General features: G+C 41.9%; 1 protein-coding gene across 1 annotated transcript in view; it reads left to right on the forward strand.

Annotated features, from left to right (window-relative positions):
- SLC35F4 (solute carrier family 35 member F4) overlaps window positions 1–12,262 on the forward strand; it is a 30,686-nt gene extending 18,424 nt beyond the window's left edge. The window contains exons 4-7 of the mRNA XM_049612701.1: window positions 2,819–2,944; window positions 4,942–5,134; window positions 8,735–8,824; window positions 11,860–12,262. Coding sequence (XP_049468658.1) covers window positions 2,819–2,944; window positions 4,942–5,134; window positions 8,735–8,824; window positions 11,860–12,101 — 651 coding nt within the window. The 3' untranslated portion in view covers window positions 12,102–12,262. The remainder of the gene's footprint in view (window positions 1–2,818; window positions 2,945–4,941; window positions 5,135–8,734; window positions 8,825–11,859) is intronic.
- Window positions 12,263–15,787: the final 3,525 nt, after the last annotated feature.

The raw sequence follows: 15,787 nt of genomic DNA on the forward strand, positions 1-15,787 counted from the left end.
AGTGTCCTGAGCCCGAGAAGAGTCATTTTATGTCTTTTATTCAAAAGAATAGACTGTTCATCCTTCCTTGATAACTGGTGAATTCTGAAGATGTCTGAGACTCAGATCTGTGCTGAGGCTATTTGTTCTCTGGAAATTTGAATAGTAGTTATTCTGCAATTAACCAGTGGTGCCAAGGAGAGCCACTGTGGGAGCATCCGAATGACCACTCCACTGAGCCTTCCACCCGCATTTTCCTGCATTTCCTAGATTAGCTGAGCTCTCGTCCTTTACTTCCAACTCTGTAGATAAGAAGCACATTGAACATTTCTTAAAACGCAGCCACGGGAAATGTTCTATTAGCTGTGAGATTTAAGTTAAAAAAATGTGGAAAATAATTTAGCTTATCTTCTCCCCCCCCCCACAGCAAACCTATATAACCTATCAATTACTGTTCATACCATAGAAAAGAATTTTTCTAACATCTCAAATATTCAGATTTTCATGCTTGTAGAACGTAACTAACCACATTGCCCAGCCCTGCGACATGAAAAATGCTTCTCTCCATGAAAGCAATTGAAAGAAACACTGGTGTAATTGATAATGTCAATTTAAGTGGTCTGGCTAATATTTCCACAAGCACTTGAATATAAAATGTAATGGAGACCTTTAAGAGGCTCATCATAGTTATAATTTTGAATTGCTATAAAATTTATCATCTTTCTCCATACCCAATTCTATCTTGGGAATACTTATAGTAGACATACTAAGCATATATATTTTTACTAAAGGCTGACTCAGAAAAGGAAGTGCTTCTAACTGAAGTCGTATCTGGGGGGTAATAGTGTTAAATGTTCATCACTTTCCAGACAATGTTTTTATGTTTTATTTTATTTTGTATAGGCTGTTTGTTTTCATAATTCCCTAAACTCAGAATTATATATTATGCACAGTTGCCTAAACCCAAATATTATGGATTATACAATAATTTTGATAATTTTAAATATGAAACAGTACATCATGTTAAAGTTCATTACAATTAACACTGTATTCTATTAATCCCATCTTGATGTGAACAAGAAAACACAACTTATGCTTGGCCGAAAGAAAACAAATACCGATTCAAATTTATTGTCCTGCAAATTCAGTCTTATGAGGGAAATCTACTTGTGCACCTGAAGACTTCGACCCATGAATATTATTTAAACACACAAACAAAAACAAAATGCCAGTGTCTAACATGACTTTTCATTTGTCTGAAATCAGACTGCCCAAAGGATTGTTGCAAGTCCTTGGCTGAACTATAAATCCCCAAATCAAAGAAAATGATAACCCTCACACAATTTCTAAGTCTAGATAACCCCTACACCATGTTTATTTATGAGTCTATTACTTCTTGTTTGGAAAATTTCCTTGACATCTCATGGTGTGTGTATTAGATTCTATTCCCTATAGTTTGAGGCATGGTCTAACTAGAACACATGCCTGGGAGCTTTAGAGAATACGATATTCACTCAGCAAGAGAAACGCCTCCCATCAAGCAGCCTCCCGGAAAAACGCTTTATGAAGACGGTTTTTCACTGCTGACATGTCAGCGTCTGTTCTCAAGTACTCCTGCTGTTTTTCATAAAAGATGCTTTAGTACGAAGCTAGGTCTGAAACCAACAGTGCACTTGCTTTTCGTGGTCATTAACAAAAGAATTGCTTTAGCAGCATCTAAACGATAACGTGTCGTCGCCACCATACTCTGTGCTGGCCTGGAGCAAGTCTATGGTTACATGTTGAAGATCTACATTTTGTTGCAATAAATAATTCACTGATATTCAGAAGGGCCAAAAAACCCCACATACGTGGAAAAGCTATCTACGGAGGAATTGATTTACTTGGGAATACTCAGAACTGAAACCTAACAAAATTAACTGCCATGTAACCTATAAATTTCTCGCAAAGTTGCATCTTGATTTAAAAGTGAGTGAGACTATTTCACAAGGAAATGACGTATTGTTTCCTATTCCAGGGCCTGTTATTTTCCTGTTTACTATAGCTTTGAAATGTTTTCCAGCAGAATCAGTTCAAGATCATTTAAGAAACAGATGTAAATCAGCATTTCACTAAGGGAGTGGACTCCTGTTTTGAATATTTCAAGCATCCTATCGAAATATAGTACCATTATGATTTCAATCAAATTTGTGCGGTTAATGATCTAGAGTAATGAGATGAAATTATCTTTTTTGTGGTTTAATTCGCACGTAAAAAGAAGGAAGAACTAGTCTCCCTTTGACATTCCAAGTACCAGTGAAAACTCTGCCCACTCCTTGTAAATCACTATAAGAGATGATTTGCTTTCCTTTCCCCCCGGCTCCCCGCCCCGTGGCTTAAATTTTGCCTCTTAGCTGCATCAATGTTAGGTCTCCCTAATCAAGTCCTGGTTATGTGTCAATCTTCAAAACCATGCATTGATCCAAGGAGCTGATTAAAATGTATGCTGAATTGTTTTGAAGAAAAAGCATACAGTATAGACGAAAATGCTCTGGAGTGATTTCCTGTGAAATTCATTTCGCCAACACGGATATTAATCTCTGGGAAGTTGAGCGAAAAAATTACACTAAAATTACTAACCCTTAATTAGAATGGGAGCAGCTTTTATATTCTCTGCCTGGATGTCTCAGGAGCATACTGATTTCTTGTTAATACTGACCCTTCTCGCATTGAAACAGCGACGTACAAGAGGTAATTGGGTTTGAGGAAGCATTTAGCAACTCTCATGAAGTCTTCAATGGCTTGCTCTGAGATATGGAGGCATCAATTTTTTTTAATTCCTTTGCATTCTATTTGACAGATAGTTGCCGCAATAATGGCCATTACCGGCATCGTCATGATGGCGTATGCAGATAATTTCCACACTGATTCGATCATAGGAGTGGCCTTTGCAGTGGGTTCAGCCTCTACGTCTGCATTATACAAGGTATGTCGTGCACTTTTTTGTGTAGGCATAGCTTAGACTTAAGTCATAAAAGAAGGCAGGACAAAGAAAATCTTGGCTAGAGGCGGAGAAAATGTGGCTTAAATAAGTACCATTTACTGAGTACTTGCCAGAAACTTTCACTTGTGTTAACTCACCCTTATGAGGCACAGGTACTTATCCCCACTTTCCAGATGAGGAAACTGAGGTTTAAAAGATTAAATAACTTGATTTCAGGAGTACTCCTGAAATCATTGTTGCACTATATGCTGACTAATTTGGATGTAAGTTTAAAAAAATAAAAAATAAAAATAAATAAATAAATAAATAATAATAAAAAAAAGATTAAATAACTTGCCCAAGGCCACACAGATGGGAAGTGATAGCAAGATTTAAATTCCCACTGGCCACCTCCAAAGCCCATGCTCCCTGCCTCTGCCCCTCAGGAATCAACTGATGGCAGCAGGGGCTGAGAAAGACCATTCTGCTCTTAAATTTCTTTACTTTAACTACCACTGTCCTTATTTTAACTCCGATGGGGTGTTAAAAAGAACAAACAAGCTGTCACTTGAGAGTCGACTGCCACGTATTAACCCCAAGCCACAGGAACTCCGGTTATTAGCGAAATGAAGGACGTCCTTTCCTCTCTGTTGGATACTCCTGGTCTGCTCTATGTACTTACCACTCGTTCTCCACTGGAGCCGCCTGCCATCCGTGGAAAATCTATTCAGTCATTGCCCCTGACTTCAGAAGCAAGGACTGAGAGAGCAGATCTAAAATGTTATCCCCAAAGCTCCCCTTGTCAGAGCCTGCTTTCGGGATGTAGCTAAAGCACTGTTCCACTTTCACCTCTCTTGGTGTTTCAATGAGAAGATTCTCTGTGAAAAGCAGAAAACGCCCTTTGCATCCCTCCTGGATGCCTGTTCTGATTATTCACCAACACCTCGGCTCTGAAGGCACGGAGTCTATTTCCATATTGACATTTCCTGGCCCACTGATTCTGTGACAAGCTTGACAAGTTTTCACTCGATTGCCATTGGCGTCTAACTTGCCCCCAACTGAGACCCCACTGAGGTGTCTGATGTGACCAGAGAACAGCACGTGGCCAAGTCCTCTTAAGTCTCTCATGAGCAAAAATAATAAGTCCAGTTGACATTAAAAGCATGCCTGGAATTGCGGTGTCACTGGGATGGCTATCTCATAGAGACAATTCTCCTGACCATGCTACAGGGGTGTTCGTTCGGGGAGCGGTAATATTTGCTGACATGCATAAAACCATATGGGCACCATCGGAAAGATCTGCTCCATTCGACATTGTTTGAGGATTCCTATAGGAAGCAGAAGGGTCATAAAGTCAAGAAGTATGGACTACAGGCCCGGCCCCTCCTCAGCCCAACGTAACTTGATGGTAGCCATTGACATCTCCTTGCTATCTTCTTCCCCTGTACACAGATTTATATCCAGAAAAAAAAAAAAAAAGTTTTAATCTGGAGAATAAACACAGTATTTGTGCATGTGTTTTAAGCTCAGAGAGGAAAGTGCTTATAAATCCAAGGCACCATTATTATTCTCTCAACAACATAATGACAGGCTCTCTCTGTCTAATTTAGTTTTCAGTATCTGTCGAAATAAGGGTAAAATGCATCCCATGCCTGAAGGGAAGAATTGATGGCATCTCAATCCTAGCTTCTCCTGGGCTCGTGGGCACTCTTACTTACCATTCACCCTATACCCGTAACTGAGGGTGGTGCTAACAGAGTACAGGACTTGCAGCAGTTTCCAACAGCACGAGGAGTTCATTTTGTGGCATTTGCTGTTTCATGTGAAGACTGCAGGGCATTTGAATCACTTATTCACAGTCCGTTTTGTGCCATGGAGGTGGTGGGGTAAGGAGAAATAGAGGGTAAACTCTGGGCTGGTTAGCTCACTGTGTAGAAGTCGCCTTTCTGCTCTGGCAAAGTCTCTAACTGTGTGGCTAAGGGGTTTCTCTCCCAATCCAGGTTTTGTTTAAGATGTTTCTCGGAAGTGCCAACTTTGGTGAAGCGGCACACTTTGTCTCCACGTTGGGTTTCTTCAATTTAATCTTCATCTCTTTCACCCCGGTCGTCCTGTATTTCACCAAGGTGGAACACTGGTCCTCATTTGCAGCTCTGCCGTGGGGCTATCTCTGTGGGATGGCCGGGCTGTGGCTGGGTAAGTGGCTCCAGGTTTTGCCTTCCATTCCCTATGTCACTTGACCTTTCCTTGGATAGATGAATGATCATAGTAGGGCTATTCCCTTGGGAACCTTTGTCCTCTATTTCCCAAACGTATCTAAGGTTGGTTAATGGTTAGAAGGTCCTCTGCAGGCTATTGCTTGATTAGATCAGAGCTGTTCAACCGGTATACCTCCCATGGGTTAAGACGTGAGCTGGAGGCCCAGGGCACTCTGATCACCACTGGTCTTAAAGCAGCCTTGTCCATCCTTCATGACATATTGTATGATGTTACTGTGTCCCAGGTGGATCACGGTGCATCAGGCAGAGGGAGAGAACAGATGGTGCATTCAAGGAACTCAGAATGGATCAAAATGGCTGACGCACCAAGTACAGGAGGAATGGGGAGGAAGGAAGAAGATGACATCTGGAAGGAAGCAGGTCATGAAGGGCCTGGAAAGCTGTTGAGGGGAGTGGATTTAAAATCCACTTAATGGTCTTGAAGCAGAGGTGACAGGCGCACACCTACGTTTTAGTCACACACAGGCTGGCTGGGTGTGGAGAATGAATTTGAGATCGGAAGCCCTCAGCAGGCAAGAGGAGAAGGCAGAATTAGACTTGGTCTCCCTGCTAAGGAGGCTGTGCCTAGTCAATGGCCAATTGACTTGAACTTTTTAATGTTCTCTCTCAAAACTCCCTAAACTCAAGGTAGTCTGCTTCACCTGAGCAACCAGGGGGCTCCCACTTTCTAGCTGTGTTGCTTCTGTCACTCGACTTAAGAGGAACCTGAAAAATAACAAGCCTGCTCTTCCCACCCCAAGCAGTTGAACAACAGCAACTGCTAAATGACTCAGTGTCCCCTCACTCAGAACCAAATCGCTTTCATCCTGCTCCTCTCTCCTCACCCTTCCTAAGGACAGCCCCCTCCATCTAGTCCCCACTGACCCACCGCACTTGACCTGCAGGACATCTGCCAACCCTCAGCTGACCTTCTTTGTCAAGGTGACATAATCTGAAGCAGCACTATAACTCCCGGGAGACAAACATGACCTGGTTTTCATTCCCACATAGACACTGGGTCTACTGTGGCCCAGGCCCCTAAGGGGAGGTCTTAGATAACAGAACGATCAGTCATGTTGGTCCTTTGAATTTTACTTCTGAAGTCCAAAAATGTAGAGTTACGACCTTCCATAACCTCTGCTAAATTAAGTAGAAATCAATAGCAGTGTTCCCATAAGACCCAAGCATCCTAATTAAAAGTGCCGAGATAATTTCCCGGCCCAAAACAATCTAGCTGGGAACAGTCATAATCTAAATTTCACTGACTCTTGGCCCCAGCTGTGTACACATATCTCCAGCTTGCTGCCAAGTTGCCCTTCACCAACACATATCCCTTGGCATGTCTAACACATGCTTCTACACAAGCCCGGCCCAGGCTGGGTATCACCCAGGCTGGCAGGATACCAGGTCTCCACCAAGCAGCATAGTCTCCAGACTCCACGGGGTAGAGCATCACCCGGAACTAGAGCTGCTCCACCCAGCCCTTCCCCAGTGCCCTGCAGTCCTCCCTGTGCCAAAGCTGCTCTGTGACAAAATGAGGCGATAGCCTCTCTCCTGACTGTGTTACACACCCCAGGTGTTTTACAAACTTCACTGATTCTGTTCTTCTTCTTTTAAAAAAAAAAAAAAGTTCACTTATTTTTAGAGAGAGACAGCATGAGCGGGGTTGGGGCAGAAAGACAGGGAGAGAGAGAGAGAGAGAGAGAGATGGGGAGGGGGAGAGAATGAATGAATCCCAAGCAGGCTCCGCACTGTCAGCGTAGAGCCAGATGCAGGGCTTGAACTCATGAACTGTGAGATCATGACCTGCGCCGAAATCAAGATGCTGAACTGATTGAGCCACCCGGCTCCTGTTCTTAAGTTTTTGTTTCGATCCCTCTCTTCTCCATAGTAACCAGATACAACCTGGTTGGAGCTGGGCTGGACGAACAGCAGGTGGTCCTCTGACCCGTCCACATTGCCCGTAACTACAGCTTTTATTCGCCTAGGCTCACTGTGCCTCCTTCCTTCTCACAGTTGGGCCTATCTGCCAGGGAGTGCCTTCATCCAAATTTACCTGATACGTCCGAGTCCCACTTAAACTTGGGCTGGGCCCCGTGCTACAGATAACATACTGACTTATATATTCTTGTCCTTAGGGTGGCAGAAAAGTAAGTGTGCTATCTAAAGAACAAATTAGAAACAGACCACGCATTTTGGTGAAACCACCTCCGTCTTGCTGAGTGAGCAGGACTCAGTTCTCACCCAAATACCAATACTTTCAATCTGCTGAAATATCCAGTTCGGCCAAAAAAATTGCAGTTCAGGAGTTCAGCAGCGTCTGTGTAGAATTTAACTAATTCCTGACCTGCTAGAATGTGCTATATTTTATTCCCTGAGTCTGAGGAGAGAGTGGAGGTACGGGAATAGTCATTCCCATTGTGGCTATGCCGGGAAGGAGGAGCAGTTATTAACGTAGGAAGGTCCTCCGCCTTGACTGCCACTACTCTTGTATGGTAACTATGAAGGAGTCCAAGTTTTATGAAAGTCAAACCCACTGTCTCTAACTACCAAGTGACTCCAGAGAACCAAGTTAGTGGGTTTAATTAAAGCAGGCATTATAGATAGCAATGGAAGAGTAAACGCTGTCCTGACTGGAGTGGCTCTAGAACCATCTTTGGTTCTATAGAGATACGGGCAACATGGTTGTGTCAGTTACATAGAGATCTCTCTGAACTGAGGGCAAATTTGTAGTTGTTAACTCTCACCTCTCTCAACCCTAAAACAAACACCAGATTGAAATCTATGAAAACAGTTCTATGTGGCTTATCATTGTTTTTCTTTTGAAAACATAGAGTTTTGATCATTTTTGTGGGAGGTAGAGGATTATTTTAACCGATTTTATATTTTACTAAAAGGACCCAAAGATATTAATTAAATGTATCTAGTTATACCTTCCTTTGGTTCTGCAGACCTGCCCCTGGGTAGTCTGTGCACAAATTGGGATGTGGAAAAAGTCCCTGAGGTTCTGTGCATTACACAGAATACACTTTTGTTTGCCTGCATGATGCCCACCGCAAGAGAGAGGGAACAAAACAGCATAGGCCATCCTTGGATAGATCTTCCTTTAGGTAGTAACACTAGAGCCTGTTAGTTATCCAGGAATATGGCAGAATATAGCAAAGCATTAAAGGGAGAAAGCCCAAACTTCAATCAGTAGTCTGTCTGCTTTCAACCTCTGGCTGGCCCCAACCTACCTTTATAGTGCTAATAAGTGGTGGAGTGAATTGGTTATTTCACTGCTTTGCAATTGCTTCATACACCCTTTGCCAGCCAAGTGGCAAGAGATCAGGCAGCCAAGGTGGCAGAGGAGAAAAAAGAATAGGACTACTTCAGTCGAGAAACCCATACATCTCCCAAATTAGAGAATTAATTGACCAAAGGTGAGGACAAGTTTAGAAGGCACGTTTAGCAAAAACATCGGTTCTATTATGTTAAGAAGGAAAGAGCCCAGCGTGTCAATTTCCTTTCATCCTCTGTATCCTCCATTATTTTACAGCCTTCAACATCCTGGTGAATGTCGGCGTGGTGCTGACATACCCAATCCTGATCTCCATTGGGACAGTACTCAGCGTTCCCGGAAATGCAGGTACTGGTGTGATTTGACATGTGCAAATAAGTCTCTGCACATGTTCCTTTTACACCCCGAGTTGTTTCTTCGAGCAATTGTGAATTATGTCCTTTGCCTGAGAAGATGTTTTTAAATATCATGAAGGTGGCAGACAACAGAATAACTATGCAGCAGATTTAAAATTTGCAGCTATAAACACTGTTTTCTCTTGGTCGTGCTTTTAGAATTAAACACCAAATGTATCATTTGGGTTTCGTGTAATCTCCCTGACAACCTAATTTTGTGGTATTTTTAGAGGAAGTCCTATGGAAACAAAAGGCATCCCAGCATAGGACTCTCAAGTAAACGTCACTAATGAAAGTGTAGGAAATGTACAGGGTGTTGGCTCCCCATCAGACTATCCATGGGGAGCTGCAGAAGCTTCTCCTGGGGGCAGAGCAGATGGCCCTCTGGAACAGATACATGAAAAGGCAATTTGACTCACTTCAGGGATGAGAAGAGAAGCTGTTTTTCCAGAGTAATCTTTTAGTGAAAGCTGTCAGTGGAACAAGTAATGAAAGTGAGTGATTTGGAAGACCGTACAGTCCTTCCAACTGTAAAATTCTATTTTTCCAAGTCTCGGGGACCCAGCTTTCTTTGCCCCCAGGACAATCAGCAAGTGTTCACTGAGCACTTACTATGCACAAGACTGTAAAAGAAACAACAACAAAACACCCTGGACATTCCCAAAGGAACTTTCACTGAATTTGGAAAGTAAGACCGATATATATGAAATAACTTACAACTCCATGTACCATTTGTTAGTAAATGCCAAATTGTGTGAGACAGACTGTTGGGACTATAAGATATTCAGAGGAAAGAAATATCAGAAAGGAGTGGAGTTATCATGGAAGATCATTCATTCATCCAGGGATTCATTCATTCAATAAAGCATCGCTGAGCACTTAGGATGTTCCAGGAACTGTGCCTAATGCTGGTGATAGATCCTGAATAAGACACAGTGTCCGCTTTCAAGACCATGTGGTGGAGAGAGGGAGACAAAAGGAATTGAGTAGATATGATGTAGAGACAGAATTGCTTTGATAGAGGAATGTATGTAATGCATGCTCTGAGAGCACCCAGGAAGGGCATCCAGCCAGCTTCCTGCAAGAAGCCAAAAGGGAGAGCTAATGGAGAGATTAGCTGGATGGTGTGGATGTGAGAAGGAAAGGGCATTGCTTGTACAAAGCACAACATGTATGACCGACAATTCTGCTACTAGCTACATGTGCCGAAAAACTGAAAACAGGGACTCAAAAATATGCTTGTAAATGAATAGTCATTGCAGCATACTCGCAATGGCCAAAAGGTGAAAGCACCCAAATGTCCATCAACAGATGAATTGATAAGCAAGTTGTGATACAATGGGGCATCATTCAACCATAAAAGGGCACGAAGTATGGATACATGCTACCACATGGTTGAACCTCAAAAACTTCACGTTAAGTGAAAGAAACCACACACAAAAAGCCACATATGGTATGATGCCATTTATACAAAATCCCTAAAATGGGGAAATCCATGGAAACAAACAGCATATTCCCAATCAAACAGCAGATTCCCATTCCCAAAACAAATGGGTAACGGATTTTAATTTCTTTTTTTACGTTTATTTACTTTTGATAGAGACAGAGCACAAGCAGGGGAGGGGCAGAGAGAGAGGGAGACACTGAATCGGAAGCAGGCCCCAGGCTCAGAGCTGTCAGCACAGAGCCTGAGGCAAGGCTCGAACCCAGAAACTGAGAGATCATGACCTGAGCCGAAGTCGAACGCTTAACCCACTGAGCCACCCAGGCGCCCCTTAACGGGTTTTACTTTGAAGTGATGGAGATGTTTTGGAACCAGATGAAGGTGGTGGTTGTACAACATTGTGAATGTACAAAATACCACTAAATTCATTTTAAAATAGTTAATTTTAGGGGCGCCTGGGTGGCTCAGTCGGTTAAGCATCGACTTCGGCTCAGCTCATGATCTCGCGGTTCGTGGGTTCGAGCCCCACGCTGGGCTCTGTGCTGACAGCTCGAAGCCTGGAGCCTGCTTCTGATTCTGTGTCCCCCTCTCTTTCCACCCCACCCCTGCTTGTGCTCTCTTTCAAAAATGAATAAAAATAAAATAAAATAAAATAAAATAAAATAAAATAAAACAGTTTATTTTAGGGGTGCTTGGGTGGCTCAGTCAGTTGAGCATCTGACTCTTGATCTCAGCTCAGGTCATGATCTCATGCTTTGTGAGATCAAGCCCCACATCAGGTTCTGTGCTGACAGGGTGGAGCCTGCTTGGGATTCTGCCTCTCCTTCTTTGATCCCCCTCCACCTCAAAGGTGCTCACGCACATGCACGCTCTCTCTCCCTCTCTTTCTCTTCTCAAAGTAAATAAGCTTTAAAAAAACAGTTAATCTTAATTGATAGGAATTCCACCTCAATTAAAAATTTTTAAGAAGGACAGCATGTGTAAAGACATAGATATTAAAAAGCTTTGCTCATTTGAAAAAATCTTCAGCGGCCAATGAAACTGGAGAAGTGTGAAGGGACACAGAAGAAAAGTTTCAAGAAATAAAAACTGCAGAGTTGTAATTAAATGAGATGACATGAGCCTTGAAAGATGAGTCTGATTTAGAGAGAAGGAACAGAATGCAAACAAAGGGAACAATATAATGATATAGAGAAAGGAAAGACGAGCTTGAAAGAACAAGGGAGACTTTAGAAATTTCTAGAAGTAGTTGGTGCACCTTGGGGCGGGGGCTCAGTCGGTTGAGTGTCCGACTCTTGATTTTGGCTCAGATCATAATCGCAGGGTCGTGGAATCAAGCCTCTCATTGCACTCTGAATTCAGTACGGAACCTGCTTAAGATTCTCTCTCTCTCTCTCTCTCTCTCTCTCTGCCCCTCGCCTCCCCCCCATCAAATTTTAAAAAATTAAAGAAAGAAATTTCTAGAAATAGCAACGACTTTGGTCATTTGCTCTCAAAGAAGCTTCGAAACAGTCATAAACTGCGGCTTGATTTTTCTTCCCTAGCTGTGGATCTCCTGAAGCAGGAGGTGATATTCAATGTTGTCCGCCTGGCCGCAACTATCATCATCTGCATTGGGTTTCTGCTGATGCTCTTGCCAGAGGAGTGGGATGAAATTACCCTCAGATTCATCAATAGCCTGAAGGAAAAGAAGAGTGAGGAGCATGTGGACGACATTACTGATTCTAATGTACACCTGCGGAGCAGAAGCAGGGCCAATGGGACAGTGTCTATACCACTGGCTTAACGAGGGACACATTTTGAATGCACGTGTATGTATATTCTGTGAATATAATAAAATTTTCTCACTACCTGTACACTCAAATGACAATATTAACTCTGAATTTGGATAAGTCATATGTGAAATAATGCCAATGATAAAAGTTTACATTTATATGCTTATCAAGGAACTGGTGTAAATAATCATAATAAAAATTTTTTATGAAAACATATCCATCTTAGTTCTGTTTCTTCTGTTTCAGAGGGAATTGTCCCCTCCCCCCCAATTTGAAAAATTTCCTGAAAACATGAGATTTTACTAAATTATGAGTTTATCATGACCTTACCCTCACCAGGAACTAAGACATTTTCATTCAATCAGAGAAAATGACGTAAGAGGAAAACACATGAAAAGGATACACACTTTATATATATTTAAGTCCAATAAAAGCCTCAAATTCTAAGGCTGGAAAATAATTAGATGACTAACAAAAGAGCACCTTCTATATGCAAGACCTACTCTGGGAAAAATGAACATGAAAATATAGAAGACTTAGTGTGTATTTCCAGTGTGCTTAGAGAAGTACAGAGAATAAGAGTGGTTACAAATACAGTAAAGCCTTGGATTGCAATTAACTTGTTCTGCGAGTGTTCTGCAGATGAGCAAACATTTCTAATAAATTTTAACTTGATAAACAATCGTTGCCTTGCAACGCGAGTAGTATGTGACACTGAACGTCACATGATCACAACTGAACCAATGGTTCTTGAAATTCACTTTGATATACAAGCACTTTGGATTACCAGCATGTTTCTGGAACAAATTATGTTCACAAACCAAGGTTTTACTGTATGTCTGATATGAGGTAGACATTTTAAAATGGCACAGGGATTACAGAGAGGACATCTCTACAGCACTTGACATGATGATCACTCCTTTTTCCTGAAATATCCTCTTTACTTGAATCCCATACAGTTTCCTCATTCTCTTTTTGCCTCACCAGCTGCTTTTCTGGGCACCTCTTCCAAGGCTGGTCTCCTCACTCAGTGTTCAGTCTTTGGCCTTCCTAGCATCTCATTCCATACTCTCTCCCTCAGAGACCTCACCTACTCCTTGGGCTTCAAATGTCATCCATGCAGTGTTGGCTTAAAAATCTTTATCTCCAGCCCAGATTTGTCCCCTGACCTTCAGATCTGACTTCCGAAATGCCTTCTGCGAGCTCACTTGGATGCTTCATTGTTGACTTCAAATTCAAGAACAAAGTTGAATTTATCATCTCTCTTCTCCAGATCTATTCCTTCTCCCTTGTCCCCTGTCGAAGTTAATGGTGCCATCATTAGCCAGCTGCCCAAATGAATGAGTCTCTCTCTGCACTGGTCGAACTCCAAGTCTTGCTTCTCTCTAATTCCTTTTATGCCCTACAGAGTGACTTTTAATAAATAAATGTGATCATTCTACTCTCCTGTATAAAATATTTCATTTGTGGAGCGCCTAGGTAGCTCAGTCGGTTAAGGGTCCAGCTCTTGATTTCAGCTCAGGTTCATGATCTCATGATTCATGAAATCAAGCCCCACTTTGGGCTCTGCACTGACAGCTCAGAGCCTGCTTGTGATTCTCTCTCTCTGCCCCTCCCCACCAATATGCATGTGCTCCCTCTCTCTCAAAATCAATCAATAAATATAAAAACACACACACACACTTCAATGGCATCTTACTGTTCTCAGTATAAGCTCCAAGTACCTTTGCATGTCATTCAGAGTTCATCCAGATTTGGTTGCTGACTGGCCCCTGTCTACCTCTACAGAAGCACCATCCAACAGAACTTCTGTGATGATGAAAATATTCTATATCTGCACATGCAACACAGTAGCCACAGTGGCTATTGAGCTCTTTAAATATGGCTAGTGCCATTGAGGGACTGCATTTCTAATTTTATTGACTGTTAATTGATTTGAAATGAAATTTAAATCGCCACCTGTGGCTATTGGCTACCATATTGGACAGCACAGCCCTGGAGCCTCATTCCACCATACCACCCAACTGTGGCCCCTTGAATCTGTGCTTTAGCGACACTACAACTTCCTGTAATTCTTCAACCAAGACGTGCTCTCTTTCTTGTATTCTCTTTGCCTCTCTCATCATCTAACTACCTAGGCATCATGACATGATTTATTTCTATTTTCCCAGCAAATCTTTTCTTTTCCCCCAAGCTGAACAACGTGGCTTCCTAAGAATACTCTGCTTACTCCCATTATAGTACTGGTCACCCTCCGTGGTAATGACCAGTCTACTGGCCTGAGTTCCCAGTAGGCCAGGAGATCCTTGAGAGCCAGGACTGTGTGCCAGTCATCATTGGGTTCCTAGCACATGTCTGGCACTTGCAAACATTCAATAAGTAAATAAATGGGTTGCTTTACCCTGGACATATGCCCCTCCCTCAAACTGTATTAGATCAATCTTAGTTAAGGCTTTTTTTTCCAGATGAGATTGGTTAAAGTAAGGAACATAAGGGATTAAATGTTGCCACAAAATACCAACTTGCTGAATTGCTCAAAGGCATTTCTTCCCAAAGAGGCTGGTTAAAGCATATAGCAATTTAAGATAATCTGCACTTTCTGAGAAGTTTAGTATAAGAAGCCAAACCTTTCTGCATCTGTTTTACTATTCTTTTTTTATTCAAGTGCCCCCCCCCCAAAAATATAGGTGAGACAATCGCAGGGCAAGAAACGGGGACTCAGGATATCACACCCGCTGAGCATCATGGTAAATGAAAACCTTATTTTTTTTGTCATTTCTCTGTCATTTTTTGAAAAGGCAATGCCAGTCTTCTGGTGTAGACAGATGACATGATATTAACTAACATAATAACTATGACTCGTTTTAAACTCCATGAAAAATGGTATAAAATAAATGAAATACATTATTAATACATATGAATTAATTCATTATCTAAGTAGAGTTGGTTTTGACTATTTGGATGCCATATTGGTACAAACATTGCTCTTGCCTTGTTTTTAAATTACTGTTAAATACCAGTAATCACTGACTAACCCACTCCAGCATCTTGCCATTACTTAGCATGACATTTAAAATTGCATTTTGACATGTTTAAGAAATGAGTTGTTTTGCAGTTTTTGATGATCCACTTTGAAAAATGGAGTCAGCTACCCTGGAAAGCACTAATTCAACCTATGACTGATCACCGTAATTAGCTTAGTCTATATTAAGAAAACAGTTCCGTTATGGTATTCATTCATTTATTCATTCAAAAATTATTAAGTTCTACCTCTGGCTCTGAAGTAGGGTATTATGTTAGGTCATCACAAACCAGCCTCTGCCTGCCTCTAGAGCAGCACTGTCTGACAGAACTTTCCTTGACCATGGCAAAGAACTCTGCACTATGGGGAAGGGGATACAGAATGTACAGGAAGTGGTCCCTGCATCTGGGATCTTTAACCTTTATAGGTAAGTTGTCAACCTGACAATCAAAATGACTCAGAAATTTATTTGAATCACTTTGTGAATAGGAGATATTCCTTTCAATTCAGGTAAAATAATCATAAATAACGATAATAATACCTTTCTTTGCTACCTCTTATTGTGAAAATCAGATGGGATAATGCATTTTAGTCACTGAAAAAATATGGGTGCACTTCCTATATGCCTAGGATGAGGCAGGTTCAGCTGGGCTTGAAGGATACTAACAAAGTCCC

This window comes from Panthera uncia (assembly GCF_023721935.1).
Source record: "Panthera uncia isolate 11264 chromosome B3 unlocalized genomic scaffold, Puncia_PCG_1.0 HiC_scaffold_1, whole genome shotgun sequence".
Lineage (NCBI taxonomy): Eukaryota > Metazoa > Chordata > Mammalia > Carnivora > Felidae > Panthera > Panthera uncia.